Source organism: Somniosus microcephalus, chromosome 5 (genome assembly GCF_052327205.1).
Source record: "Somniosus microcephalus isolate GS21.2 chromosome 5, FLI_Smic_1.0, whole genome shotgun sequence".
Lineage (NCBI taxonomy): Eukaryota > Metazoa > Chordata > Chondrichthyes > Squaliformes > Somniosidae > Somniosus > Somniosus microcephalus.
In genome coordinates this window covers 65,220,413-65,248,322 of record NC_140991.1, presented here as the reverse complement: position 1 = coordinate 65,248,322, position 27,910 = coordinate 65,220,413, and the positions used below count along the sequence as shown (strand labels likewise).

Below are 27,910 nucleotides of genomic sequence, written 5' to 3'. Positions count from 1 at the left end.
TTTTACTGAATTGAACCCAATCATGGGTAACCAGAATGGTGGGTAATCTCTCTGCCCAGACATTTCTAATTTAGAATCGGTTATTCTGTAGTTGACAGGTTTTACGCATCACATGATGTAACCCAAATGTAAAGATCCATGTTATGAAAATCACTTATTCCTGTGTTTGTTTTACAGAACATTGAGTTTGCTGTGTTGAAAGTCTTGGGGCCAAAGCTTCAGTTCGAACTTTTATTATGGCTTGGTGTCAGACGGACTGTATTGAAAAACCTCTCTGTACAGCATTCAGGAAACTGGGAACTTGTGTTGGTCAAAACCCCTGGTGGTTCTTGCTGATCCCTCTCTTGGTTTCTGGAGGAGTAGGGGCAGGATTTTGTTTCTTTGCTCAGAATGAAAGCAATAACATAGAGGATCAGTTCACTCCTATTAACGGGCCAGCAAAGTCTGAGAGAGAGTTTATTAAAGAACATTTTCCAACCAATGATTCTCGATCCTTCTCCAGGCAGAGGCTTTACACAGAGGGAACATTTGCTTCTTTCATTGCTGTTTCAAAAGATGGCAACATCCTTACAAAAGCAGCATTTGAAGAAATTCTATCACTTGATAAAAAAATCAAAGACTTTCAATTTTATGACAATGGCACTGCCTACAATTATTCTAATCTTTGCGCAAAAATAGGAGGCACTTGCTTCTCAAATGCACTCTTAGATTTGGTAAATTATGATCCCTACCTGGTTGAGAGCACAAATATTTCTTACCCAATAGCAAATCATGCTTTTATAGCTATTACAGTTGGTGGTGTTGAGTTAGATGAAATTGGAACCGTTATCAAAAAGGCAAAAGCTTTTAGGCTGCGTTATCCTTTGAGAGAAGATGATGAAAAAGTGAAGAGACTCAGTTTACTGTGGATTGAGAAGTTTCTTAGTGAATTCCCAATGGACTTTACACATTCAACACATATTGAGGTAAGGATTTTAACTAAGCACATTAAACTATTTTGGAGGACCCCCTCTCTTCCCCCAGCAGAATCTGGCCATCTGCCACGATGGGAAAAATTCTATTTAGTTTCCTATCACATTTTTAAAATCACTCTCCATCCTTGTAAATATAAATTTGAGATATTTGGATAATAATCTGCCTGTGACAAGCCTGAAAATTTTCCAAACTCGTACAATAATTTTGAAAATATTACACTGCAAAAAATTGCAACTTTATCACATTACAATGAGAATTGGTACAAGGAGGTGTAAAAGTGCCGTGCTGAGGGACTGCTGCACTGTCGGTGGTGCCGTCTTTTGGATGAGATGTTAAACCGAGGCCCCGTCTGATCTCTCAGGTGGACGTAAAAGATCCCCCACGGCACTATTTCGAAGAAAAGCAGGGGAGTTATCCCCAGTGTCCTGGCCAATATTTATCCCTCAACCAACATAACAAAAACAGATAATCTGGTCATTATCACATTGCTGTTTGTGGGAGCTTGCTGTGCGCTTTGGGACGTCCTGAGGTAATGGAAGGCGCTATATAAATGCAAATATTAATTTTTTTCTTTTTAAAAATAACAGGGAGGTCCTGAAAATGTCCACATATTTATACTGTTGCCTTACTAACTTGAAATTGTATTTACATTTCATCAAGCTATTTTAAAATGTTTTGGAAACCAGCTGTGCCTTTGTCTAAGTGTGTGCAGCATTGTTTTCAGTCTATATATTGTTTGCATCAGGCGAGGTATTTCTAAAACATATTTTTAAAGGTCAATGATTTGGGTTCGATTAAATCAAAGTTAATTATGTTAATAAGTTTTCAGCAAGGCAGAGTTAGTCATCACTTGCTGAACCAGGATTGTCATATTAGATTGTAAGAAACCTACGACATTGTCATTTATATATCTAGTATAATTTCTCCAAATTCAACTGTGGTCCTCACTCAAAGGGTACTAGAAATCTGGAACTCTCTCCTTCAAAAGGTTTTGGATGCTGGGTCAGTAAAGCTTTCAAGACTGAGATCAATAGATCTTTGTTAGGTAAGGGTATCAAGGAATGTGGACCAAAGGTGGGTAAATGGGGTTGAGTTACAGATCAGCCATGACCTAAATGAATGACTGAACAGGCTCGAGGGGCTGACTGGCCTCCTGTCCCTATGTCCCAAGAGCCAAGTAGGTCAAATTTATGAGCGGTCTGACCTTGTTCCATTTGCAACTCCTCAAATAACGAAGCAGTCCATGCCCTCATGCAATACCTTGACAACATTCAGGCTTGGGCTGATAAGTGGCAAATAACATTCACGCTACCCAAGTTCCAGGCAATGACCATCTCCAACAAGCGGGAGTCTAACTGCCTCCCCTTGACATTCAACGGCATTATCGTCGCCGAATCCCCCACCATCAACATCCTGAGTGTCACCATTGACAGGAAACTTAACTGGACCAGCCACATAAATACTATGGCTACATGAGCAGGTCAGATGCTGGGTATTCTGCCACGAGTGTCTCACCTCCTGACTCCCTAAAGCCGTTCCACCATCTATAAGGCACAAGTCAGAAGTGTGATATCATACTCTCCACTTGCCTGGATGAGTACAGCTCCAACAACACTCAAGAAGTTCGACACCATCCAGGACAAAGCAGTCCACTTGATTGGCACCCCATCCACCACCTTAAATATTCACTCCCTCCACCACCAGCGTACCGTGGCTGCAGTGTGTACCATCTACAAGATGCACTGCAGCAACTCGTCAAGGCTTCTACGCCAGCACCTCCCAAACCTGCGACTGGGTCAAAATCCTGGAACTCCCTCCCTACCAGCACTGTGGGAGTACCTTCACCACAGAGACTGCAGCGGTTCAAGAAGGCGGCTTACCACCGCCTTCTCAAGGGCAATTAAGGATGGGCAATAAATGCTGGCCTTGTCAGCGATGCCCACATCCCAGGAACGAATAATAAAAGAAAAAGTTGTTTCTGCAGATTCCTATTGCTCGGGCAACATATATAGTGCCTTTATGTAACGCCTTTATAAAACATTTATCGTACCTTATGTCTGAGGAACATCTCAAAGCACTTCACACACAGTACTTTTGAGGTGCAGTCGCTGTTACGTAAGCAAACAGCAGCCAATTTTCACACAACAAGCTCCCACAAAGCTCCAGTAATCTGCCATGCAAAGAAATTTTTCCTAACCTCACTCCTCTTAGTTACAATTTTAAATTGATGACTCTTCATCACTGACTCCCCAACCAATGGTAATAGTCTTTCCCTATTCACTCTATCAAAATTTTCACAAAACCTCTATTAAATCTCCTGTTTTTTCACTCCAGTGGAAACAGTCCCAGTATTTCTCCTTGTAAATATAGCTTCCCATCTCTGGCTTATCCTGGTGAATCTGCATTATATCTCCAAGTTTGCAGATGACACAAAGCTGGGTGGGCATGTGTGCTGTGAGGAGGATGCCGAGAAACTCCAGTATGATTTGGACAGGTTGGGTGATTGGGCAGATGCATGGCAGATGCAGTATAATGTGGATAAATGCGAGGTTATCCACTTTGGTGGCGAAAACAGGAAGGCAGATTATTATCTGAACGGCAATAGATTGGGAGAAAGGGAAGTGCAACGAGACCTGGATGTCCTTGTGCACCAGTCGCTGAAGGTAAGCATGCAGGTGCAGCAGGTGGTTAAGAAGGCAAATGGTATGTTGGCCTTCGTAGCGAGAGGGTTTGAGTACAGGAACAAGGATGTCTTGCTGCAGTTGTACATGGCCTTGGTGAGACCACACCTTGAGTATTGTGTGCAGTTTTGGTCACCTTATCTGAGGAAGAATGTTCTTGCCATGGAGGGAGTGCAGCGAAGATTCACCAGACTGATACCTGGGATGGCAGAAATGACGTATGAAGAGAGATTGGGTCGATTGGGCTTATACTCGCTGGAGTTTAGAAGAATGAGAGGGGATCTCATTGAAACTTATAAAATTTAACAGGACTAGACAGACTAGATGCAGGAAGGATGTTCCTGATGGCGGGGGAGTCCAGAACCAGGGGTCACAGTCTAAGGATAAGGGGTAAGCCATTTAGGACAGATGAGGAGGAATTTCTTCACCCAGAGCGTGGTGAACCTGTAGAATTCTCTACCACAGAAGGCAGTTGAGGCCAATTCATTGAATATATTCAAGAAGGAGTTAGATATATTTCTTAAGGCTAAAGGGATCAAGGGATATGGGGAGAAAGCAGGGACAGGGTACTGAGTTTGGATGATCAGCCATGATCTCATTGAATGGCGGAGCAGGCTCAAAGGGCCGAATGGCCTACTCCTGCTCCTATCTTTTATGTTTCTATATGCTCTCTATGGCTTTAATGTCAGCTGTGGCTCAGTTGGTAGCACACTTGCCTTTGAGTTCTAGAAGGTTGTGGGTTCAAGTCCCACTCCAGGGATTTAAACACATAAAGCTTGGCTGACACTCCAGTGCAGTGCTGAGTGAGTGCTGCACTGTCAGAGGTGCCGTCTTTCAGATGAAATGTTAAACCGAGGCCCTGTCTGCTCTCCCAGGTGGACATAAAAGATCCCATGGCACTATTTTGAAGAAGAGCAGTGGAGTTATCCCCAGTGTCCTGGCCAATATTTATCCCTCAACCAACATAACAAAAAGATTATCTGGTCATTATCACATTGCTGTTTGTGGGAGCTTGCTGTGCGCAAATTGGCTGCTGCGTTTCCCACATTACAACAGTGACTCCACTTCAAAAGTACTTCATTAACTGTAAAGTGATTTGAGACGTCCAGTGGTCATGAAAGGCGATATATAAATGCAAGTCTTTCTTTCTTTCTTTAATATCCTTCCCAAAACCGTGCACAGTACTCTTAACTGTGGCATAATCAATGTTTTGTACAAATGTATCATTAATTGTTTACATCTGTGCTTTGATCATAAAATCACAAATGCTGATGGACTGTTTTTTATGGCTTTAACTTCCTGCACTTGCACTTTCAGGGAATTATATATTTTAACCCAGGTCGCTCTGTTCATCCACACTCTTCAGTGTCTTTCCATTGAGTGTATTCTTCCATTTCTTGCTTTTCTTCCCAAAATGTATTATCTCACACATCCACATTAAATCTTCCATCTATCGGCCTATTTCACTAACCCATCAATGTCTTCCTGAAGTCTTTTGTAGTCACTGTACTATTTGCCAAACCCCTACTTTTGTGTCATCAGCAAATGCTGAGATTGTGCTCCATATGCCCAAGTTCAAATAATCTGTATATGCTGAGAAGCTTCTGAACTGTGCCACCATGGAGCATACAAATGTGGACATTGAGTCCTCAAGCGATCAGTTTCCAGTTAGGATAATGAAAACCCACCTAAGCACCAGATAACAGGGGCTTCAGCTTCTTTCAGACAAGCTCCAAGCACAGTTATGGATATAGAACAGAGTAAATTAAATAATAGCCAACAACAATGATACTAGTGAGCAAATACAATAGCTCTTTGCTTTCTATCTTTTGCTGTCTCCTTGCCCTCTTTACTGACCTTTCTGGGTTTTACTTTACATATCTAACTCTTCTTCCCTTCACCACAATCCCATCTTCCCACTGCCCAGCTCCCAGGATCATTACACACGACTCCCATAATATCCAAAGGATTTTTATGTTTGTGCACAAATTCTGTGTCTGTCACCAGACTGATAATGGATCAAACCAGTTATAAATGTTTTGTTTGTTCAGCTGGATGGCTGACACATGGAAATCCATCACCATATTTAAGAAGTTCCAATTCAAGTTGCTTGAGAAATCTGTATCCACCTGTAGGGTTTCTTTTTCCCCTAAAATGGACTGCCTTGTAAAGTGCTTTAGGAGTTTTAAGGCAAGCAATCTCAGCTGTTGTGCTCTCCCTCCCCGAAGGGAAACATCCAACTTACATCCAGAGAGCTCAGGTGTGGGTTGGTAAAGTCACAGTTTGAGGACCCCTTAGGTATATAGATTCAAAGGAAATAAAACTTGGGAGAGGTGTAAGATGGGCTGTCGATTCACTATCACTCATTTTACATTATTGCACAATGTCAAAATCTACCCCATTGTGTGCAGTTGATGCAGTGGCTTTTTTATGACAGTTATGCATTTTGTGGCAAATTGTTTCAATTGTGTTACTATATTTTACAAACAAAAATGTTTGCCAAATACAATTCTTGAAGTCGACACTTATTTTAAATATAAGATAGTCACTAATAAATCCAACAGTGAATTCAGGAGAAACTTCTTTACCCAGAGAATGGTTAGAATGTGGAACTTGCTACCACAGGGAGTAATTGAGGCGACTAGCATAGATGCCTTAAGGGGAATCTGGATAAGTACATGAGGGAGAAAGGAATAGAAGGACATGCAGATAGGGTTAGATGAAGTAGGAAGGAAGGAGGCATGTGTGGACCATAAACACCAACACAGACCAGTTGGGCCAAATGGCCTGTTTCTGTCCTGAAAATTCTATGTAAAACATGCTAACACACTGTAAAAAAAACTTTGAAAAATTATTAATTGGCTGGTAAATCCTACAAATGATCTCAATGCATGTCATATGTAAAATATATAAATGCTTATCATGTATATCAAGCATAATGTTGGATTTAAGTCATTGAATATGCCCAATGGCTTCCTTCTGTGCTATAAGATTCTATGAATGGGACAACATCAAGTGGTCTTCTCATTTGCTAATGTAAGGTGATGCATTTGCTTACTTAATGATAGTATGTAAATAACTTTTATTTTTACTGAATTACAGGTTTCACATTTTACCTCTGTCTCAAGGCAAGAAGAATTTGGAAAAAATTCCAAAAGAATTATTCCTCTTTTTTCTGTCACATATTTGCTTTCAATATCCTTTTCCATCTTGTCTTGTATGAGGTAAAGTCAATTTCTATGAAACTTGCAGCACACTTTTATTCCATAAATATGTCACACAAAATGTTAAAGCTTTTCATTTTACCAAAGGTATGTCATTTATTTTCAGGTTTGACTGTGTGAGGAATAAGGTCTGGGTCGCTGCTCTTGGAGTCATATCAGCTGGATTAGCTGTACTAACTGGCTTTGGATTGCTGCTGTATTGTGGGATGTCATTTGCCATCAATACTGCCAATGCACCCTTTCTGATTCTAGGTCAGTATCTCCTCGGCAATTTGTGGAATATCATTGTCCGTCAGGCAGGCTTGTGTTTAGATTTTGTTCTGGCAGGTTTTAGAGAAATTGGTAGTACAATACAAACTGGCAGTATTTTGGCCATTGCAGGTGCCTGTGATTGAAACCTACCCTAAACAAAAGACATAAATACTGGGGTACAACTTCGCATCTATATATCTCCACATATAGTTGAGTGTGGCTAACTCTAATGTAATGTTACATGACAAACATAAGTAAAGCACTGCATTGTATTTATGTTAACTAGCATATCTTTTACAATTTATATATGCTACAGAAAGCCCAGGTGTAATTTCACTAATTTTTCTCTTTTGCTAATAGCCAACCCAAAGCAGCAAAACATAGAAACATAGAGATAGGAACAGGAGTAGGCCATTCGGCCCTTCGAGCCTGCTCCGCCATTCAATGAGATCATGGCTGATCTTCGTCTGAGATCATAGCTGATCTTACCAGTTCAGTACCCCGTCCCCGCCTTTTCTCCGTAACCCTTAATCCCCTTAGCCTTCAGAAATATATCCAATTCTCTCTTGAAAATATTTATTGAATTAGCCTTCACAGCCCTCTGTGGCAGGGAATTCCACAGGCTCACCACTCTTTGAGTGAAGAAATTCTTCCTCATCTCTGTTTTAAATGATTTGCCCGCTATTTTTAGACTGTGGCCCCTGGTTCTGTGCTCCCCGGCCATTGGAAACATTCTCTCTGAATTCAGCCTGTCCAGGCCTGCCATAATTTTATATGTTTCGATGAGATCCCCTCTCAATCTTCTAAACTCCAGTGAGTACAAGCCCAAACTATTTAATCTCTCTTCGTAGGTCATTCCCGCCATTCCAGGTATCAGCCTGGTGAATCGCCGTTGCACTCTTTCCATGGCAAGAACATCCTTCCGCAGATGGGGCGACCAAAACTGTACACAATACTCCAGATGCGGTCTCACCAGCACCTTGTACAGCTGTAGTAAGGTATCCCTATTCCTATACTCGAACCCCCTTGATATGAAGGCCAACATACCATTTGCCTTCTTAATCGCCTGTTGCACCTGCATGCTCTCCTTCAGTGACTGGTGCACAAGAACACTCAGGTCCCTCTGCACTTCCCCATCTCCCAATCTATTGCCATTTAGATAATAATCTACCCTCCTGTTTTTACCCCCAAAGTGGATAACCTCGCATTTATCCACATTATAGTGCATCTGCCACGTATCCGCCCATTCCCCCAACCTGTCCAAATCGCACTGTAGCCTCCTGACATCCTCATCAGAGCCCACCCCTCCTCCTAGTTTAGTGTCGTCAGCGAATTTGGAAATATTGCATCCAATTCCCTGATCCAGATCATTTATATATATTGTGAACAGCTGGGGTCCCAGGACAGATCCTTGCGGCACCCCGCTGGTCACTGCCTGCCACTCCGAAAACGAGCCGTTTATTCCAACTCTCTGTTTTCTATCCGCCAGCCAGTTCTCTATCCACGTTAATACTTTGCCCCCAATCCCATGAGCCTTAATTTTGCATGATAATCTTTTGTGTGGAACCTTATCGAAGGCTTTCTGGAAGTCAAGGTACACCACATCCACTGGCTCTCCCCCATCTATTTTACCAGTTACTTCCTCAAAAAATTCCAGCAGATTAGTCAAACACGATTTACCCTTTGTAAATCCATGTTGACTCTGTCCGATCCTTTCCCCATTTGTCAAGTGCTCCGCTATTTTATCCTTAATAATGGACTCTAGCATTTTGCCCACAACCGATGTAAGGCTTACTGGTCTATAATTCCCTGCTTTCTCTCTACCCCCCTTTTTAAATATTGGGGTAACATTAGCTACCCTCCAATCCACGGGTACTGTTCCCGAGTCAATGGAGTTCCGGAAGATGATCCTTAGAGCATCTGCTATCTCCAGGGCCACCTCCTTAAGTACCCTAGGATGTAGTTTATCAGGCCCCGGGGATTTGTCGGCCTTCAGTCCCCTCAACTTACCCAACACCATATCCCTAGAGATACTAATTTCTGTCAGCTCCTCCCTCTCATTAGTCCCTATGTTTGCCGATATTCCTGGGAGGTTATTTGTGTCCTCCTTTGTGAATACAGAACCAAAGTATGAGTTTAATTGGTCTGCCATTTCCTTATTCTCCATTATATATTCTCCCGAATCGGACTGCAAGGGACCGACTTGGGATTTTACCAGTCTTTTCCTCCTGATATACCGATAAAAGCTTTTGCAGTCTGTCTTTATGTTTGCTGCAAGTTTACTTTCGTATTCTATTTTCCCCTTCCTGATTAATCCCTTTGTCCTCTTTTGCTGTATCCTGTACTGCCCCCAATCTTCCGGTCTGGTGCTTTTTTTTGCCAGTTGATATGCCCTTTTTTTTGATTTTATGCTGTCCCTAATTTCCCTCGTTATCCACGGTTGAGTCACCTTTTTAGGTTTATTTTTATGCCAAACCGGTATAAACATGTTCTGGAATTCTTCCATTCTATCTTTGAATGCTTGCCATTGTCTATCCACTGTCAATCCCCCCAGAAACACCACCCAATCAATCTTACCCAATTCCCGTCTCATACCCTCGTAATTCCCTTTATTTAAGTTCTGGACCTTAGTCTCTGATTCAATTTCCTCACTCTCCATCTCGACTGAGAGCTCGATCATATTATGATCGCTCTGGCCCAAGGGGCCTCGTACAAGAAGATTGCTGATAAGTCCCTTCTCATTGCACAATACCCAGTCTAAAATGGCCTGATCTCGAGTCGGCTCCTCGACATATTGGTCCAGATAACCGTCCCGAAAACATTCCAGGAATTCCTCCTCCTCAGAATTTTTACTAATTTGGGTAGTCCAATCAATATGTAAATTAAAGTCACCCATGATGACAGCTGTGCTCTTATCGCACGCTTCTCTAATTTCCCTTTTTATGCCTTCCCTCACCTCCATATTACTATTTGGAGGCCTATATATCACACCCACTAACGTTTTCCTCCCCTTGCTATTTCTCATTTCTACCCATACAGATTCCGTTTCATCCGAGTTAATATCCTTCCTTTCCATTGCATTAATCCCCTCCTTTACCAGCAATGCTACCCCACCTCCCCTACCTTTTTGCCGATCCTTCCTAAATATTGTATATCCCTGGATGTTAAGTTCCCAGCCTTGCCCACCCTGCAGCCACGTTTCTGTAATCCCAATCAAATCATACTTGTTTACCTCTATTTCCACAACTAATTCATCCACCTTGTTCCTAATGCTTCTAGCATTAAGATACAAAGCCTTCAGGCTTGCTTTTTTCACACTCTCATTATGAATTAGTTTGGCCCTTTGTGTTTCTCTCCTTTGCTTATTGCTTCTCACCTTTCTACCATCTATTTCTGACTTCATATGACTTCCCTCTTTTCCACTACCTAGGTTCCCATCCCCCTGCCAAATTAGTTTAAATCCTCCCGAACCGCCCTAGAAAATATTACCCCGAGGACATCGGCTCCCTCACAGTTCAGGTGTAGACCGTCCCCTTGGTACAGGTCACTCCTCCCCAAGAACTGGTTCCAATGCCTCAAGAATTTAAATCCCTCTCCCTTGCACCACTGCTCAAGCCACGTATTTAGCTTATCTATCTTACTCTCTCTAAACTTATTAGCTCGTGGCACTGGTAGCAATCCAGAGATTACTACCTTTGAGGTCCTACTTTTCAATTTAGCTCCTAACTCCCTAAATTCAGCTTGTAGGACCTCCTCCCTCTTTTTACCTACATCGTTGGTACCTACATGTACCACGACAACTGGCTGATCGCCCTCCCCCTTCAGAATGCTCTGCACCCGCTCCGAGACATCCTTGACCCTTGCACCAGGGAGGCAACATACCATCTTGGAGTCTCGGTCTCGGCCACAGAAACTCCTATCTATCCCCCTTACAATTGAATCCCCTATCACTATAGCCCTATCCCTCTTTTTCCCGCCCTTCTGTGCAGCAGAGCCAGTCATGGTGCCCTGAACCTGGCTGCTGGTGCCTTCCCCTGATAAGTCATCTCCCCCAACAGTACCCAAAACGGTAAACCTGTTTTGGAGGGAGACGACCGCAGGTGACTCCTGCACTACCTTCCTGCCTTTACCCTGCCTTTTGGTCACCCATTTACTGTCTGAGCTAGCCTTTACCTGCAGTGTGACCAACTCACTGAATGTGCTATCCACAACATCCTCAGCATCGCGTATGCTCCAGAGTGAGTCCATTCGCAGCTCCAGCGCCGCCATGCGGTCCGCTAGGAGCTGCAGCTGGACACACTTCCTGCACACATAGTTGTCAGGGACAGTGTCCCTGATTTCCCACATGGCACAGGAGGAGCATGACACGGGTCCGAGCTGCCCTTCCATGACTTAACCCTTACAATACCCTTTTATTTACTACGATTTAGCTTAATTATTGAATTCTACTTAGAATAAGTTTGTGAAAGTACTCACCAACCAGTCACCTACCTGTTTTCTGGTGTTGTATTTTCACTGCCGCCTCCTGTCCTGGAACCTTTTCCACCTAGGTTAGGCTCCTGAAATAAAATAAATTGAACCTACCTTTTCAACTTCCCCTAACCCCTAAAAGGTTAGAGGAGGTGGAAGGGTGGGAGACACTACACTGTAGTGTTTCGGGTTTAGCAACAGCTCCACCTATATAAGAGTTACTGGCCTCCTGCTCTCCCGACTGCACCAGCTGTGAAAGAAAAAGCCCGCGAAAGGTGAGCTTTTAAACTCACCAGTTACTGGCCTCCTGCTCTCCCGACTGCCCCAGCTGTGAAAGAAAAAGCCCGCGAAAGGTGAGCTTTTAAACTCACCAGTTACTGGCCTCCTGCTCTCCCGACTGCCCCAGCTGTGAAAGAAAAAGCCCGCGAAAGGTGAGCTTTTAAACTCACCAGTTACTGGCCTCCTGCTCTCCCGACTGCCCCAGCTGTGGTCTCGGGCCTCGCCTCTCTCCGGTTTTTATACCGGGCTCCGACTCACTGCTCCCGACTGGTCTCGGGCCTCGCTGGTCGCCGGGTTTTCTCCCGAGCTCCTCCTCGCTGCTCCCGCTGGTCCCGCTGGTCAACTCTATCCCATGGGTGGTATAGAAAATAAAAGCAAGTTTGAAATTGCATTTTCATTTGTCCTCCAGTTTTCCCACAAGACATGCCAGTAACAGAAGCTTCCATTCTATCCATGTTGTCAATCAAACTTTCCCAGACAACTCTACTAATGAAGAGCTATTGATCCTCCACAAACTTTCCCAATGTCCAGCATTGTGTGACTGGGAGGGATCACTTCCAGAAGAGACACAGACCCTTTGAACTCTGAACGTTCCACATTTTATTGTTAACTGCAGACCTCTTATTACTAAATCCCCTTTCTAACCAAGTACTCTGGATGTGTGAGTCAATGTACCAACACATTGGACTGACCTAGCCACATTAACTATTTTGCTTTATCTGTACAGAAGGAATTTAAAAAATGGTAGGCACTCAATTCTAGAACGAGGTAGCCTATAGAACCTACTGATGCATATTAAACCACCTTTATGAAAGGTTGTGATAATATAAATAGGGAAAAACATTTCCACTGTTCGGTGAGTTGGCAACAAGAGGATGCAAATTTAAGATCAATACCAAAAAAATGAAGGGAGTGGTTAGGATAATATTTTTTATATAGAGGGTTGTTAGGACATGGAGTGCCCTACAGAAACACTGATGGTGGAAGCAAAATCTATAAAAGTTTTAAAATGGTAAATGGATAAATATTTGAAAACGAAAAAAGAAAAACAGTGTGGGGACAGGGCAGTGGAATGGGACTAATTGGAAAGATTTTGCAGAGAGTTGTTGCAGAGAGTTGGTACAGGTGTGAGGGGCCAAATGACCTCTCTGATTCTTTGATACATGGTTGCAATTATGTTCATTAAATAGATTGTTGTTTGAGAAATAATCTGAATTCGTACTTGTGTAGTGGATAAATTTATTGGGCCAAATATTCCGATCCCTACGGGTGGGTGCGTGCTGTGTACCCACCCGTAGGGACATCAGAAATGCCGGTATCAGGCATGCACTGCGCATGCGCTGGAAACCGGCATTTCCGATCTGTCAAGAAAGCTCTTGACAGATCCTCCGGCTGCCCGGGAGAGGGGCCTCTGCAGGCGGATAATTCCGCTTTTTGGAGACCCTCTGCCCACAGAAAACCCTTACAATTTTTGCGCCTGGTAAAAGCAGGCGCAAAGCCTGCTTTTACCAGGATAAGAGTTGAAGAAGTAAAAAAAAAAATTTTTTCCCACTGATTTATCATTTAAAAATACTTTAAAAAAAGTACGTTTATTTTTAGCCCCGTAAAAAACTTTAAATTATTTTTTTCAAAAATTTAAAGTTTTGTTTAAAATAGTTAATTTATTGTACTTTCAAGTCATTTTAAAAATGTGATTAAAAAAAAAAATTATTTAAAGTTTTACTATGTTTTGGGGGTGATCCCCATCAAATGTGTTGTGTCGGTACCTTTCTACCTAGACACAATTTAGGACTCAGAACTCAGAGATTCAAACATGAAGTGCTTTATTGGAAGGAAAGGAAGTTCTGGCAAGTTCCGAACAAAGAGAGCTAAACTTAACAGAGAACACCCAACCATTTATCTCCTGTGACAGGTGGGAGGAGAACACACAATAGAACACACAATACATAACATTTCCTCCCCTCTTAAATGGAAGGTCCACGTTATTCCTCAACAGGTAAGTTACTTTCAATGCACTCAACGAACCTAGGGTAGAGGTAGACTGCCTCAAACCCTGACTTTACCCTGGGGTTTATTCTGCCCCAGTCTTGTGGGTAAGTCACTAAGCCTACAGATCCAAGCGTCTTGGAGGCTGCCGCTCTCTGACAGGATACCGGTGGTCATCGCTGGCTTCCACAGCAGTAGGCATTGACACAGGCCTGGATGGAGAAGGTGCCTGTGTCAGTCGAAAGTCAGGAGTTTGCACAGGTGGAACAGTCTCTTTGACTTCCTGTGTTGGAGAAGAGCACTGTGGCAAAGGATGCTGGTTTGCGGTATCATCCGGAAACAGTTCAGGCCAACCAGCCGTTGGAGCCTCTGTGGCTGTCTCTGCTCCTAGCAACAGTTGATCTGTGTGTCTTCTCCAGACGACGTCCTCAGCAGTCTCAACCGTGTAAGACACAGGGCCCGTCTGCGCGATCACCGTAGCAGGAACCCATTTCGGTCCAGTGTTGTAGTTTCGAGCTAGGACGTGCTCTCCAGGGTGAAACCGTCTCTCCTTGGCTCTTTTCTCTCTCTTTTCAACTTGAGCTTGTTGTTGACAATGGACAACCTGTTCTGCCCTTGGAGGTTTGAGTAAGTCAAAACTTGTCCGCAACTGCCTCTTCATCATGAGCGAAGCGGGGGAAGTTTTGGTTGTGGCATGCGGCTCGTTCCTGTAGGACAACAGGAAGCTGTTCAGACGTTGGTGGATTGAGCCCTGACCTTGCGATGCCTTCAAGGCGTGCTTCAAAGTTTGCACAAACCTTTCTGCCTGGCCGTTAGTAGAGGGATGATAGGGCGCAGACCTGATGTGTTGGACACCATTCACATGCAGGAAGGTTACAAACTCCTGTGATACAAATTGTGGACCGTTGTCACTTACGAGTTGTTCCGGTGAGCCATAACAGCTGAACATCTCACCAAGTTTCTCAATTGTTTTCTCTGCCGTGGTAGACCTCATCACAGCGACCTCCGGCCACTTGCTACGAGCGTCCACAACCACCATAAACATCTTCTCTTCGAAAGGACCGGCGAAGTCCACATGTACTCGCTGTCACACTTCTGCAGGCCAATCCCAGGGGTGTAGGGTTACCAGCTGTGGAACATTCCGGACCCTTTGACATGGGGAACATGTTTTGGCTTTCTCCTCAATATTCCCATCGAGACCTGGCCACCAGAAGTAGCTTCTTGCCATTTCCTTCATCCGAACCATCCCACTGTGGCCTGTATGAAGTTGTTGCAGTATAGGTTCCCTCAGAGGTGGCGGAATGATGACACGGTGTCCCCAAAGAAGACAACCTGCCTGGACGGAGAGCTCATTTCTTTTTGAAACGTAAGGTTTCAAACTAGGAGAATCTCCTATAGCTCTCCCTCGAATGACATCGTCCATTACCTCAGACAGGACTGGATCGTTGCGGGTGTACCTCCGCACCTGAACTGCAGTGACAGGTGCTCCCTCCACTTGTCTAAAGTAGAAGATGTCTATCTGACGAGGCTCTGGGGGAGTAACAGGCAAGGGTAGCCTCGAGAGACCGTCTGCGTTGCCGTGCAAGTCTGATTTGCGATATTTGATGTCGTATGTGTGTCCTGACAACAGTGAAGCCCACCTTTGCATCCTGCTTGCAGTGAGAGACGGAATTCCGGTGTGGGGCCCGAAGATTGAAGTCAATGGACGGTGGTCCGTCAGGAGTGTGAACCTTCTCCCAAACAGGTACTGATGAAATTTTCGAATTCCAAAAACGATTCCCAAGGCCTCGCGCTCGATCTGCGCATAGTTACTCTTGGCCTTGTTCAAGGTGCGTGATGCGAAGGCGATAGGTTTCTCTTCACCCGAAGGCATGATGTGGGATATGACTGCTCCCACACCATATGGTGATGCATCACATGCTAGCTGCACGGGTAGCTTTGGGTCGAAGTGTGTCAGGACCTCCAATTTCAGCAATGCTTTCTTTGCTTGGGCGAAAGCTTCGTTGCACAGTTCAGTCCATTTCCATGTTTTGCCTTGACATAGCAACTGATGTAACGGCTTCAGCAATGTTGCTAAGTCTGGAATAAACTTCCCATAGTAGTTAAGTAGCCCCAGAAATGAACGTAACTGGCTCACATTCTGGGGTGCTGGGGCCTCCATGATCGCCTTGACCTTTGACGGCGCCTTATGCAGGCCAGTAGCGTCAATCACATGCCCCAGGTACTCAACTGAAGACTGAAAGAATTCACATTTGTCTTTACGAACTCTAAGTCCGTACTCTTTCAGTCGTTGTAGTGTCGCATCCAAGCTCAGAAGATGATCCTCCTCATTTGTCCCAGTGACAAGGATGTCATCCAGGTAGCACTGGACTCCTGGCAGTCCACTCAAAATCTGATCCATTGCCCTTTGGAATAGAGCAGGGGCCGATGTAATTCCAAATGGAAGGCGGCAGTACCTGTATAGCCCCTTGTGTGTCACAATTGTCAGCAGCTCCTTTGATTTGTCATCGACATGCATTTGTAGATAAGCCTGGCATAAGTCTATTTTGCTGAACTTTTGCCCTCCGGCCAGGCCCGTAAAAAGATCATCAATGAGGGGAAGAGGGTACTGTTCCGCAGACAGCACCGGGTTAATAGTCACTTTAAAATCCCCGCAGATTCGAACAGATCCATCCTTTTTCAGGACAGGAACAATGGGTGTGGCCCATTTGCTCACGCTCACAGGCTCCAGGACTCCATTCTCGACTAAGGCCTCCAAGTTAGCCTCAACTTTTGGCCTAATTGCATATGGTACAGGTCGGGCTTTGTGAAACTTCGGCTTGCTGTCAGGTTTAATATCCAGTCTCACGCTGATCTTTTTCATGCTCCCAAGTTCCCCATTGAAGAGTTCTGCATGTTTGTTTAACACTGCAGTCAGACCTGACTCCCCTTTTGACATCATGCGGACTGCAGGCCAGTCCAGCGTGATTTTCTCGAGCCACGCACGTCCCAGTAGCGATGGGTAATTTCCCTTTACCACATATAGTGGCAGTTTTGCAGTCTGTCCATTCAATTTAACTGTCACCTCAATGACGCCTCTCATGGCCACAGGTTCGCCGGTATACGTCTTTAGCACAATGTTTGTTGGCTGAAGGGTAAGATGCTTTAGCATTTTGTTGCAGACAGTGTCTGAAACAAGGGACACAGCCGCGCCTGTGTCCACCTCCATCCGCACTGATTGTCCCTCCACCAGTGGTGACACCCAGTAGCCATTTGAATCACCTGCAACCATCAGTATGTGCACCTCTTCCTCCTCAGAGGTGTCGCTCCCCTCTGTTTTGCTTGTTCCATCATACTGCACTGAATGAACACTCCTTTTCCTCTCTTGTCCAAATACAGACATTTTGCTTTCATGCTTCCCAGCTCTGTCTGTTCTTTTTTTACCTCTACAGGTGCGTTCAATGTGACCCTTTTTGCCACAATTTCAGCATTCCAGCTCCGTACACCAGCAGTCATTAGCGTGATGGCCTGTTTTCCCACAACGGTAACATGTGCCGTTCCGCGCACCTTTAGGCTCAGACGACACCTTGTGAACTCTCCCTGTTGAACTCAACTGGTGAGCCTCCTTTTCCGCCATCTCCATGTAGACACTAACTTCAATGGCCTTTTCAAGAGTAAGGTTGTCCTCAGTAAGAAGGCACTTCTGTGTGGCTGCATTTTGCAGACCACACACAAGTCTGTCTCTAATGGTGTCATTCAGCACCTCCTTGAACTGGCAGTGTTCCGACAACCTTTTTAAAGCAGCAATAAACATCATCACTGATTCCGCCTCCTCTTGATTCCGTTTGGTTATTGCTGAGAGATTTAGATTTCACAGAGGTTTTGGTGAAAAATGTGTTTCAAGAATTTCCACTAGTTGCTTATATGTTTTAGTTCCTGGCTTATCTGGTTGCACGAGGCTGCGAAGTAAATTGAATGTCTTCGGCCCGATTACACTTAAAAAGGTAGGCACGACCTTTTCATTTGCCACCGCATTCGCCAATACAAAGTAGTCAAAACGTTCCGTATAAGCGCTCCATTGCTCCACATTTTCATCAAAATCACCGATGTTTCCTAATATAGTAGCCATCTCACGTTTCAAATTAAATTTTCTGTTTACTCACTGCACCCGTAACATACGCAGATTCATCCGCTCCTCGTTGCCACTTGTTGTGTCGGTACCTTTCCACCTAGACACAATTTAGGACTCAGAACTCAGAGATTCAAACATGAAGTGCTTTATTGGAAGGAAAGGAAGTTCTGGCAAGTTCCGAACAAAGAGAGCTAAACTTAACAGAGAACACCCAACCATTTATCTCCTGTGACAGCGCCACCACAGGTGGGAGGAGAACACACAATAGAACACACAATACATAACATGTATGAAGGGAGATTCCCTTCTTTGATTAGCTCCCCATGGCCCACGTGATCCCAGGGACGCTGCAAACTACCTGCGCCTCTGGGATACGTGGGCCCTGCACACCGACAGTTTGGAGAGGCCCAGCATTGGAATTGAGCGCGTCCCGGGAGCCCTCAGGTAAGGGCGCAGATTTTTCCAGATCGCAGGTCTCCGCCCGCGGGAGGCCTGTGATCGGAATGTATGGGCCATTGAGTCATCAACACAGTACTTAGTTACAGTAGAAAAGACAACTGATGTACCAGATCGCAGGTGGCACAATGCAATCAAAAAAGTATATTGTTACCTTGTAAGACCCTATTCGGAGTAAAGTGCAGTACTAGTCACCTAATCAAAGGAAGGATATTATTACCCGTGAGGTACAGGGGTGAGCCACAAAGTGATAAAGACATAGTAAAAATTACTTTCGTTAGAAAAAAGAAGTCTTTGAGGTGATGTAATTGAATTTTTCAGGACTATGAAGAGAATTGACAAAATTAATCCAGGTTTATTTGTTACTATGTTGAAGCTTTCAAATCCCAGGAGACACATGTTAAAAATTAGGGAAGTTAAGAGTAAGAAGGCAATTCAAGCAGGGCTTTCTAATCCAAATTGTTATAGAGATGTGGAATAAGTTGCCAGAGGGGCCACTTAAGCAGACAATATGGCCGCGATTTTACCGGCGCTCAGAGGGCGGGTTCGGAGGCGGGTCAGCTGTTAAATTTGGAATGATTGAGGGCGGGTTGCGAACCCGCCGCGAACCCGCCGCAAACCCACCTCCATGTGAGTTTCCAAATTGTCAGGTCTGCGAGTTCAGAACAGACCCGACACCAAGTGGCGGGGAAGGCATTTAAGATACTTAACTGGTTGTTAAGTGTTTGTTACTTGCTATTTTGCCAGCCTTTTTCTATTTTGCGACATTTTCAACAGGTTTCACACTGTTCGCAGATCACGTCAGGTAAGTATGTCGGGAGGTACAACGAGCTCAATAGCTCACAGCTGCAACTTCAGTATAAAAGCTAAACTCTCACACCTGTTTACTGTCAAATGTCAGAGGTTGCTGATTTCAGGATTTGGAAGACAGATTTGATCTGTATTGAGGCTGCAAGTGTGTGTTGTGAACTCTATATGCACTGTCACCTCCTTGGAATAACCTCTCTCCCCATTAACTGGCTGCTTATAACATCTCATCCTCAACTGCCATATATAACAGCAGAATGGGAACCATTTATACTCTGTCATCCTGGCCCTCAGAATCTGAAGAGGATCAGCCGCAGCAGCAGCAGAACCAGGCACATCAGCATCACCAACAACAAGAGCGCCAACCTTCTCCTCAACCACCTGATGCTGCACAGGGCAGCGCAGTGCTGCACCGTGCTGGAGGCGATACCCCCAACACAGGGTTTACAGGCAGAGGATGAGCTTCCTCAACATGACTGAGCAGCAGTGCCAAAGGAGGCTGAGACTTTCGCGAGAGGTAGTTGCAGACATTTGCACAATGCTTGATCAGGACCAGCAGCCCAGAGGAGCAGGTGGACACGCCTTACCAGTGGCTGTCAAAGTCACCACCGCCCTCAACTTCTTTGAACCAGGCTCCTTCCAGGGATCAGCAGCAGACATTAGCGGCATCTCCCAGTCGGCTGCCCACAGATGCATCACGCAGGTCACCGATGCCCTATTTTACAAGTCCGCAAATTACATCGACTTTTCCACTGATGAAGCCAGCGTTACCGAGTGGGCGCTTTGTGTTGTCTGTCTGGTTGGCTTCCCACGGGTGCAGGGCATCATCGACTGCACACATATGGCCATCAAGACACCCCATCAGAACCTAGCAGTATTTGTAAACTGCAAGGGCTTCCACTCCCTTAACGGGCAGCTGGTCTGCAACCATAGGAAGAGCATCGTGCATGTGTGCACAATATTCCCTGGCAGCTGCCATGACTGTTACATCCTGTGCCAGTCCACCCTCCCTCAGCTGTTCACACCATCAAACAAAATTTCCGGCTGGCTCCTTGGAGACAAGGGCTATCCCCTGAAGACATGGCTAATGACACCATTGAGGAGGCCCTTAAATGAGTCCGAGGAGCGCTACAATCAAAGCCACGTTTCCACCTGATCTCTCATAGAGCAAACAATAGGGTTGCTCAAAATGCGCTTCAGGTGCCTGGACAGATCTGGCGGAGCCCTTCAATACGCACCAGCCAGGGTCTCGAGAATCATCGTTGTCTGCTGCGCCTTGCACAACATCGCACTGCAACGAAGATTAGCGCTGCATGAGGAAGAAGGCGCAGAGCTCACAGCCTCTTCTGAGGAGGAGGAGGTGGACGACCAGAATGCGGGTCAGCAAGAGGAGGACCTGGAGGAGCCGGCTGCCCCAGTGCGACCAGCACACGAGCAAATTGCTGCCCGTGATGCCAAGGATGCCCTAATCAATGCCAGATTCACGAACCTTTATGCAGCACAGTCATGTGGCTGCCACATACACATGAAGGTTAGCATTACAGAAGAACATAACATAAGAAATAGGAGCAGGAGTAGGCCATTTGTCTCTTCGAGCCTGCTCCGCCATTCATTAGGATCATGGCTGATCTTCTACCTCATCTCAACTTTCCTGCACTATCCCCATATTCCTTGATTCCCTTAATACTCAAAAATCTATTGATCTCTGTCTTGTATATACTCAATGACTGAGCCTCCACAGCCCTCTGGGGTAGAGAATTCCAAAGATTCACCACCCTCTGAGTGAAGAAATTTCTCCTCATTTCAGTCCTAAATGGCTGGCATCTTATTCTAAGACTTTGACCCCTGGTTCTAGACTCCCCAGCAAGGGGAATCATCTACCCTGCATCTACCCTGTCAAACCCTGTAAAAATTTTGTATGTTTCAATGAGATCACCTCTCATTCTTCTAAACTCGAGAGAATATAGGCCTAGTCTACTCAATCTCTCCTCATAGGACAATCCCCCCATCCCAGGAACCAGTCTGGTGAACCTTCGTTGCACTCCCTCTATTGCAAGTATATCCTTCCTTAGGTAAGGAGACCAAAACTTTGCACAATACTCCAGGTGTGGTCTCACCAGGGCCCTAAATAATTGCATTAAGACATCTTTACTCTTATACTCAATTCCTCTTGTAAAAAAGGCCAGCATACCATTTGCTTTCCTAATTGCTTGCTGTACCTGCATGTTAACTTTCAGTGATTCGTGTACAAGGACATCCAGGCCCCTCTGAGCACCAACATTTCCCAATCTCTCACCATTGATTTCAGTTTTACTAGGGCTCCTTGGTGCCACTCGGTCAAAAGCTGCCTTGATGTCAAGGGCAGTCCCTCTCACCTCACCTCAGGAATTCAGCTCCTTCGTCCATGTTTGGACCAAGGCTGTAATGAGTTCGGGAGCTGAGTGGTCTTGGCGGAACCCAAACTGGGGATCAGTGAGCAGGTTTTCGGTGAGTAAGTGCCGCTTGGTAGCACTGTCGATGACACCTTCCATCACTTTGCTGATGATTGAGAGTAGACTGATGGGGCAGCAATTGGCTGGATTGGATTTGTTCTGCTTTTTGTGGACAGACATACCTGGGCAGTTTTCCACATTGTCGGATAGATGCCAGTGTTGTAGCTGTACTGGAACAGCTTGGCTAGATACGCGGCTAGTTCTGGAGCACAAGTATTTAGCACAATAGCCGGGATGTTGTCAGGGCCCATAGCCTTTGCTGTATCCAGTGCGCTCAGCCATTTCTTGATATCACATCAAGAAACTCGACACCATCCAGAACAAAGCAGCCTGCTTAATTGGCACCCCATCCACCACCATAAACGTTCACTCCCTCCACCACCGGCGTACCATGGCTGCAGTGTGTACCATCTACAAGATGCACTGCAGCAACTCGCCAAGGCTTCTTCGGCAGCACCTCCCAAACCTGCGATCTCTTCCACCTAGAAGGACAAAGGCAGCAGGCGCATGGGAACACCACCACCTCCAAGTTCCCCTCCAAGACACACACCATTCTGACTTAGAAGTATATCGCTGTTCCTTCATCGTTGCTGGGTCAAAATCCTTGAACTCCCTACCTAACAGCACTGTGGGAGCTCCTTCACCACACGGACGGCAGCGGCTCACCACCACCTCTCAAGGGCAAATACGGATGGGCAATAAATGCTGACCTTGCGATTAAAGTTAAAAAAAAAATACTCTGCTTTACGACACTGCCACACCACAGAGCATCTCTACAATGAACTGTTCAATCCTTGCACTGTCACCACCATTGCTGGACAGTAAAGGCACCCTTACCCTTGTCTGCACCACCTCAATTTGTGACCATACATATGGCAACATCATCAATCTTTCACAATACATTACTTTATTATAACAAAATAAAAGAACTGACACTGTCACATTCATTTATAGGAAAACACCCAAGTGACTACTCTAGTGTCTATTTATGTGTGAGCTTTCTTTTACGCGTGCTTCTACGAGGTGCTACCTCTGTGGCTTCAGCAGATGTAGAGGCAGGCTGCTCACTTCCCTGCTGTGCCTGCTTAGACGCCTTTGGTGGTCATCCTCTGGGTTTTGGAGCCCTTAAGGGCCCCACCAAAGTCTGCTCCTCCTGCGGCCCTGCAGGGCAGACTTGGCCATCTCTGTTCGGGGAGGCATATGGGGCTCTGACCAAGGGGTTGGTAAGTTGGGGGAAATTGGAGCGCTTGGAGAGGAGCCCCCACTGCCATGTCCCCGCCCACCATCATCCCTCTCATGGGTCACCCGCACTTCTCTGCTAACAAGTAGCTGGAGAGCACCTTGCTGCACATCAGTGGGGCCATGAGGATCCATTTCTGTGCTGACATTCCTCATAACAAGGACGTCCATGAGCCTCTGGTTTCTCTCCTCAATAGACTCCCATCTATCCTCCATAGATGACCATCTATTTAGAAGCGTTACTATGTTCTCCTGAGTCTGGCAATTTATGTCCTCCATGGAGGTTGCCATCCTTTCCAAGGCAGAACCTACAGTTGCCAGTCTGCGCGCCATGGCATTGCTCATATTTGAAATGGACTCCTCCATTCTCTGCACACTCACAATCACCGTGGTTGCAAACCCAGTCAGAGCCTCCTGAACTTATTCCGGAAGCTCCAGGATCGCTCTCTTCCTGGATGGCCCCTGAGGCTCAGCGTCTGCGTGCAGCTCTGCAGAGCTAGGAGACGCCTGCGGCCTCTGACGAGGAGTCTCCACTGCTGTCCCTGTCTCCACCATCTGATCTTGCTCACTTGTGACTTGTGATACACCAGGTGACAACACTACTCTATCTCGCATAGGACCCACTGAGTTGTGCGTCTCTGCGCTGGTGCTGGGTGCGCTCATTTCTGCTGACGCTGATCCCTCAGAGGTTGGAACACCCTCTGAGGAGTGCTCCTGATCTTTTGTCTGGACAGTGGGGGGCCGAGCTCTTGATGGTCCTGTGGGAGAGTAAAGACATGAGTTAGACATGTGATATGTAGATTGCAGACACATCCCATTGTGCACGTGATTGGCACTCAATTTCTATTGACATCAGGTCCCAATCGAATTATTCATGAATGCCAAATAAGATGGATGGAAAATAATTCTGTCACCAGGTTGTTCTAATGAGCCGCTCTCTCTGCCCCCCACTTCAGGCTGCTCAACTTCTCCTGCGATCTCCGGAGCTGCCTCCTCAGCGCTGGTGAGATCAGTGGTCCTCCTCCTGTTCTCTCCCTCTCCCTCTTATTGTGGGCTCTCTTTTCCTGCAATGAGGGAAAGAAGTGCAGTTTTAGTGAGAGTGATGGAATGAGTGTAAACAATGGATAACATAAATGGTTAGAGGGAGACTATGATGGAGTGGGGTGCCAATACCAAATTTCCTCCTTTTCAGTTGTTAGGTGTTGTCATTACATAACGTTGAGGGTGAGTGTGAGGGGTGCATAGTAAGATGGGGATATGATTCTGTAGATAGGGAGAGAGGGATGGGTGATGGTGCAAGGGATGTTAGGGTGAGTTGGGATGTGTACGAGTAGGGTTGGTAATGCAGAGTGATGGGGATGTGATGACAGGCACAGCAGAATTAAGGTAAGTGTGCTCACTATTCCTGAATGCAGGAGATCATTGAACCTCTTCCTGCACTGCACCCAGGTACAAGCAACAACAGACCTTGCAGTGACCTCCTCAGCTATTTGCAGCCAGCCTGCCTTGGTCTGGTGAGGAGGTCTCTTCCTTCCATTCCCAGGGAATAGTACCTCCTTGCGTCCTCGGACTCCCTCCTCAAGAACATGGAGGGAGTCATCGTTGAAGGGTGGCGCAGCCCTGTGTCTCTGTGCAGTCAGTTTACTCTCAAGCAGCATTCAGGAGTGTAGAAGTAGAAGTGACAGCAAATGTGGACATGGTCGCCTTAAATACAACGGCAGCAAACGCATCATCAGAGGAGCTGAACAGACCCACACCAAGTGATTGGGCCGGGCAACACGCACCGAGGGCTTAACAAGCCCAATTATCGCAAAATTCTAAACGTAGAGTGGTTGCAGCCGGGAGCGGGACTGGAACCCGTTAACTACCTATCCCGATGCTAACCCGCCTCAGCTGGGAAAATCCAGCCCTATAAATAGGTTCAAGAGGCAATTGGATGGCGAGGGATTGAAGGATATGGTCTTATAGTCTCCTCTAGGTGTAAACCATTCCAAAAATGGTGGACTGCATAAAGTGGTGAGAACATTTGTTTGCATAAATTCCCTTATAAGGGATTTCCTCTTGTCCAGTGCTGATATGTAAATAATGAAAGCAGAAAGAAAAAAATCTTATGTTTGTTAGACACTTGCTAAAATAGGGAACATGCTTTCTGAACCATTTTGCATAAACAGTTGTTGCTTTCTTCTACTTTGAAACAATTTGAAAAGGGCAATATCGTCATCTATCACAGGTTCAGCTATCCAAGTGCTATTTTCTTCTATGTATCAATGTTAAGAAAGTACTGTATTCAGTTACAAAACTCATTATAAGCTAATGACAGTTTAGTTCAATGATTTCTCTTTAGCTGTCATACACATGATTATATAGCCCCAGGTGTCAGCAGACCACACTATTTAAGACCACTGTTCCCCTATTAGACTATTAGGAAATTCAGATGCAAACTCATCACTAGACAAGTCAGAGCAGAGACAAAGACCTCCCTTCCTGACTACTCCTCCAGACCACATGAAAGGCAAGAACATGGATGCATTCCTCTCGCAAGACTACAAAATGATCCAATCTCTCTCCTTTAAAAGAGTGCTAGAAAATGGATCCGTTTTTGGCTGCTTTAAGTTGATTCAGTCTGTCCCTCATTTCAATAGATTCTAATAATTACCTTCAATTAATTTTATTCCTAACAGAATTCTGGCAGGAACAGCCATGGAAATTGTTTACTAATGGATTATCTATTCACAGGGGTTTAACAACAGCAGAAAGTATGATGTAGCACTTTTAAGGAACAAAAGAAAATATTGCAACCCTTAGTTGTGTAAAAATAGATTCTATCCTCAGCATGTGTCACTGTTCTCTTGTAGTTATCAATTAGCACCTACACTCAATAACAGTAAGAATCCCTGCTCTATACAACTGTCGGACGATTGTATATTTGGATACATATTATTAGCCTAAAAAGAAAGTCATGGTAGAATTTCTTTATAGAAATATTCTTTAATTAAATTATTAGTACACTGGACTGAAAATAGTAAAAGCCTAACAACTGAGTGACTGATTTGCCATATATTACAATTCTAATCTGCAGGTATCGGTGTAGACGATATGTTCATTATGCTCGCCAGCTGGCAAAAGACAAAAGTTCATGATAAAGTTGAAGATCGCCTGGCAGAGACATACGCCGAAGCAGCTGTTTCCATCACAATCACCACTCTGACCGATGTTTTAGCCTTTTATATTGGCATCCTGACACCTTTTCCATCAGTGCAGTCATTTTGTGTTTACACAGGTACTACTGTGCTGTTCTGCTTCATTTACAACATTACATTTTTTGGAGCTGTTCTCGCATTGAATGGGAGAAGAGAAGCCAGTAACAGGCATTGGCTGACATTCAGAAAGGTTGAAGAAGATCATAAACCAGGAGAATCTAAACTCCATGGATTATGTTGTGTAGGTGGGGCTTACGATCAGGAATCCGGTGCAGAATCAGAACATCCAGTTTATTTCTTCTTTAAGAAATATTATGGTCCATTCCTTACAAATCGATGGACCAAGACAGCTGTGGTGCTGCTGTATACAGGCTATTTGGCCGGCAGTATTTATGGTTGTTTACACATCAAAGAAGGAATAGATCTCAGAAATCTGGCCTTTGATGATTCATATGTGATTAAATTCTATGATGATGAAAGCGATTTTTTCTCAGAGTATGGACCACGAGTCATGGTTTCTGTCACTGAACCTGTGGAATATTGGGATTCCACGGTTCAGGATGAAATTGAAACTTGTATGGGCAGATTGGAAAACAATTCTTATGTAGATAGTCAGCTGTCAGAGTCTTGGCTTCGTGCACATGTTGACCATTCTAAAAAGATGTCTATAGATATAAGAGAGAAAAATACATTCATAGGAAGTTTATCTAAATTGTTTAAGTTTGTCCCTTCATTTCAACAAGACATTGAGCTCTCAGAAGATAGTATGAGCATTAGAGCTTCACGGTTTTTTATTCAAATTGTGAATGCCAGTGATTCATTTGATCAAAAAAAGATGCTGATTGAATTAAGAAACTTGGCAAAGGAATGTAGAATCCCTTTGCTTGTGTATCATCCTGCATTTATCTACTTTGATCAATTTCTTGTGATAGTATCCAACACAATCCAGAATATAATTGTGGCAACTATTGCTATGTTGGTCATTTCTTTATTATTAATACCTAATCCAATTTGTTCTTTATGGGTAACATTTGCTATTGCATCAGTTTTAGTGGGTGTGGCTGGTTTTATGGCTTTCTGGGGTGTCAATTTAGATTCTATATCTATGATTAATTTGGTTATTTGTATCGGTTTTTCTGTGGACTTTACAGCTCACATTTCATATGCATTTGTTTCAAGTGTCAAAGAAAGTGCCAATGAGCGAACTATTGATGTGCTGTACACTCTTGGCTACCCCATTATCCAGGGGGCTCTTTCAACTATACTGGGTGTTGTCGTGTTGTCTGCTGCAGAAAGTTACATATTCAGGACATTTTTTAAGATCATGTTTCTTGTCATATTTTTTGGTGCAGTTCATGGCATTGTATTTATGCCAGTGTTTCTGACATTTTATCCAGCTTGTGGCAAACAGAATAGTGGCCCCTCAAATGGACTGGAACACAGTAAAGAGAGGAGCCAGAGCAGAAATGCCCACATCTATCAGTATGTTCATCATAGCAAAGTAAATGGAGCCACCTCCTGTGAACTGAAAGAAAGATTGTAGCAGGTGCCTGTTCTAATAGATCAAGATCTGTAGCAACTTTATTAACATATTATTTTCTTAACTGTGATCCCAGGACTTAAAGAAAAAAACTTACTTGGGAACACAGGACTTACTCTTTTTCCCAAAGTTCTATAATAATGTCACAACTGGCATAAATTGAGATATTGAAAAAGAAAATAAACACCCTAACCAAAA

At 44.7% G+C, this 27,910-nt stretch overlaps 1 protein-coding gene across 1 annotated transcript; it reads left to right on the top strand.

Moving 5' to 3' along the window:
* Positions 1-127: 127 nt before the first annotated feature.
* Positions 128-27,910, top strand: LOC147117080 (patched domain-containing protein 3-like). Its single transcript, XM_085987700.1, has 4 exons — positions 128-965; positions 6,759-6,880; positions 6,987-7,132; positions 26,052-27,910. The coding sequence occupies exons 1-4, from the start codon at positions 237-239 to the stop codon at positions 27,713-27,715; spliced, it is 2,661 nt and encodes an 886-aa protein (XP_085843826.1). The 5' UTR covers positions 128-236; the 3' UTR covers positions 27,716-27,910.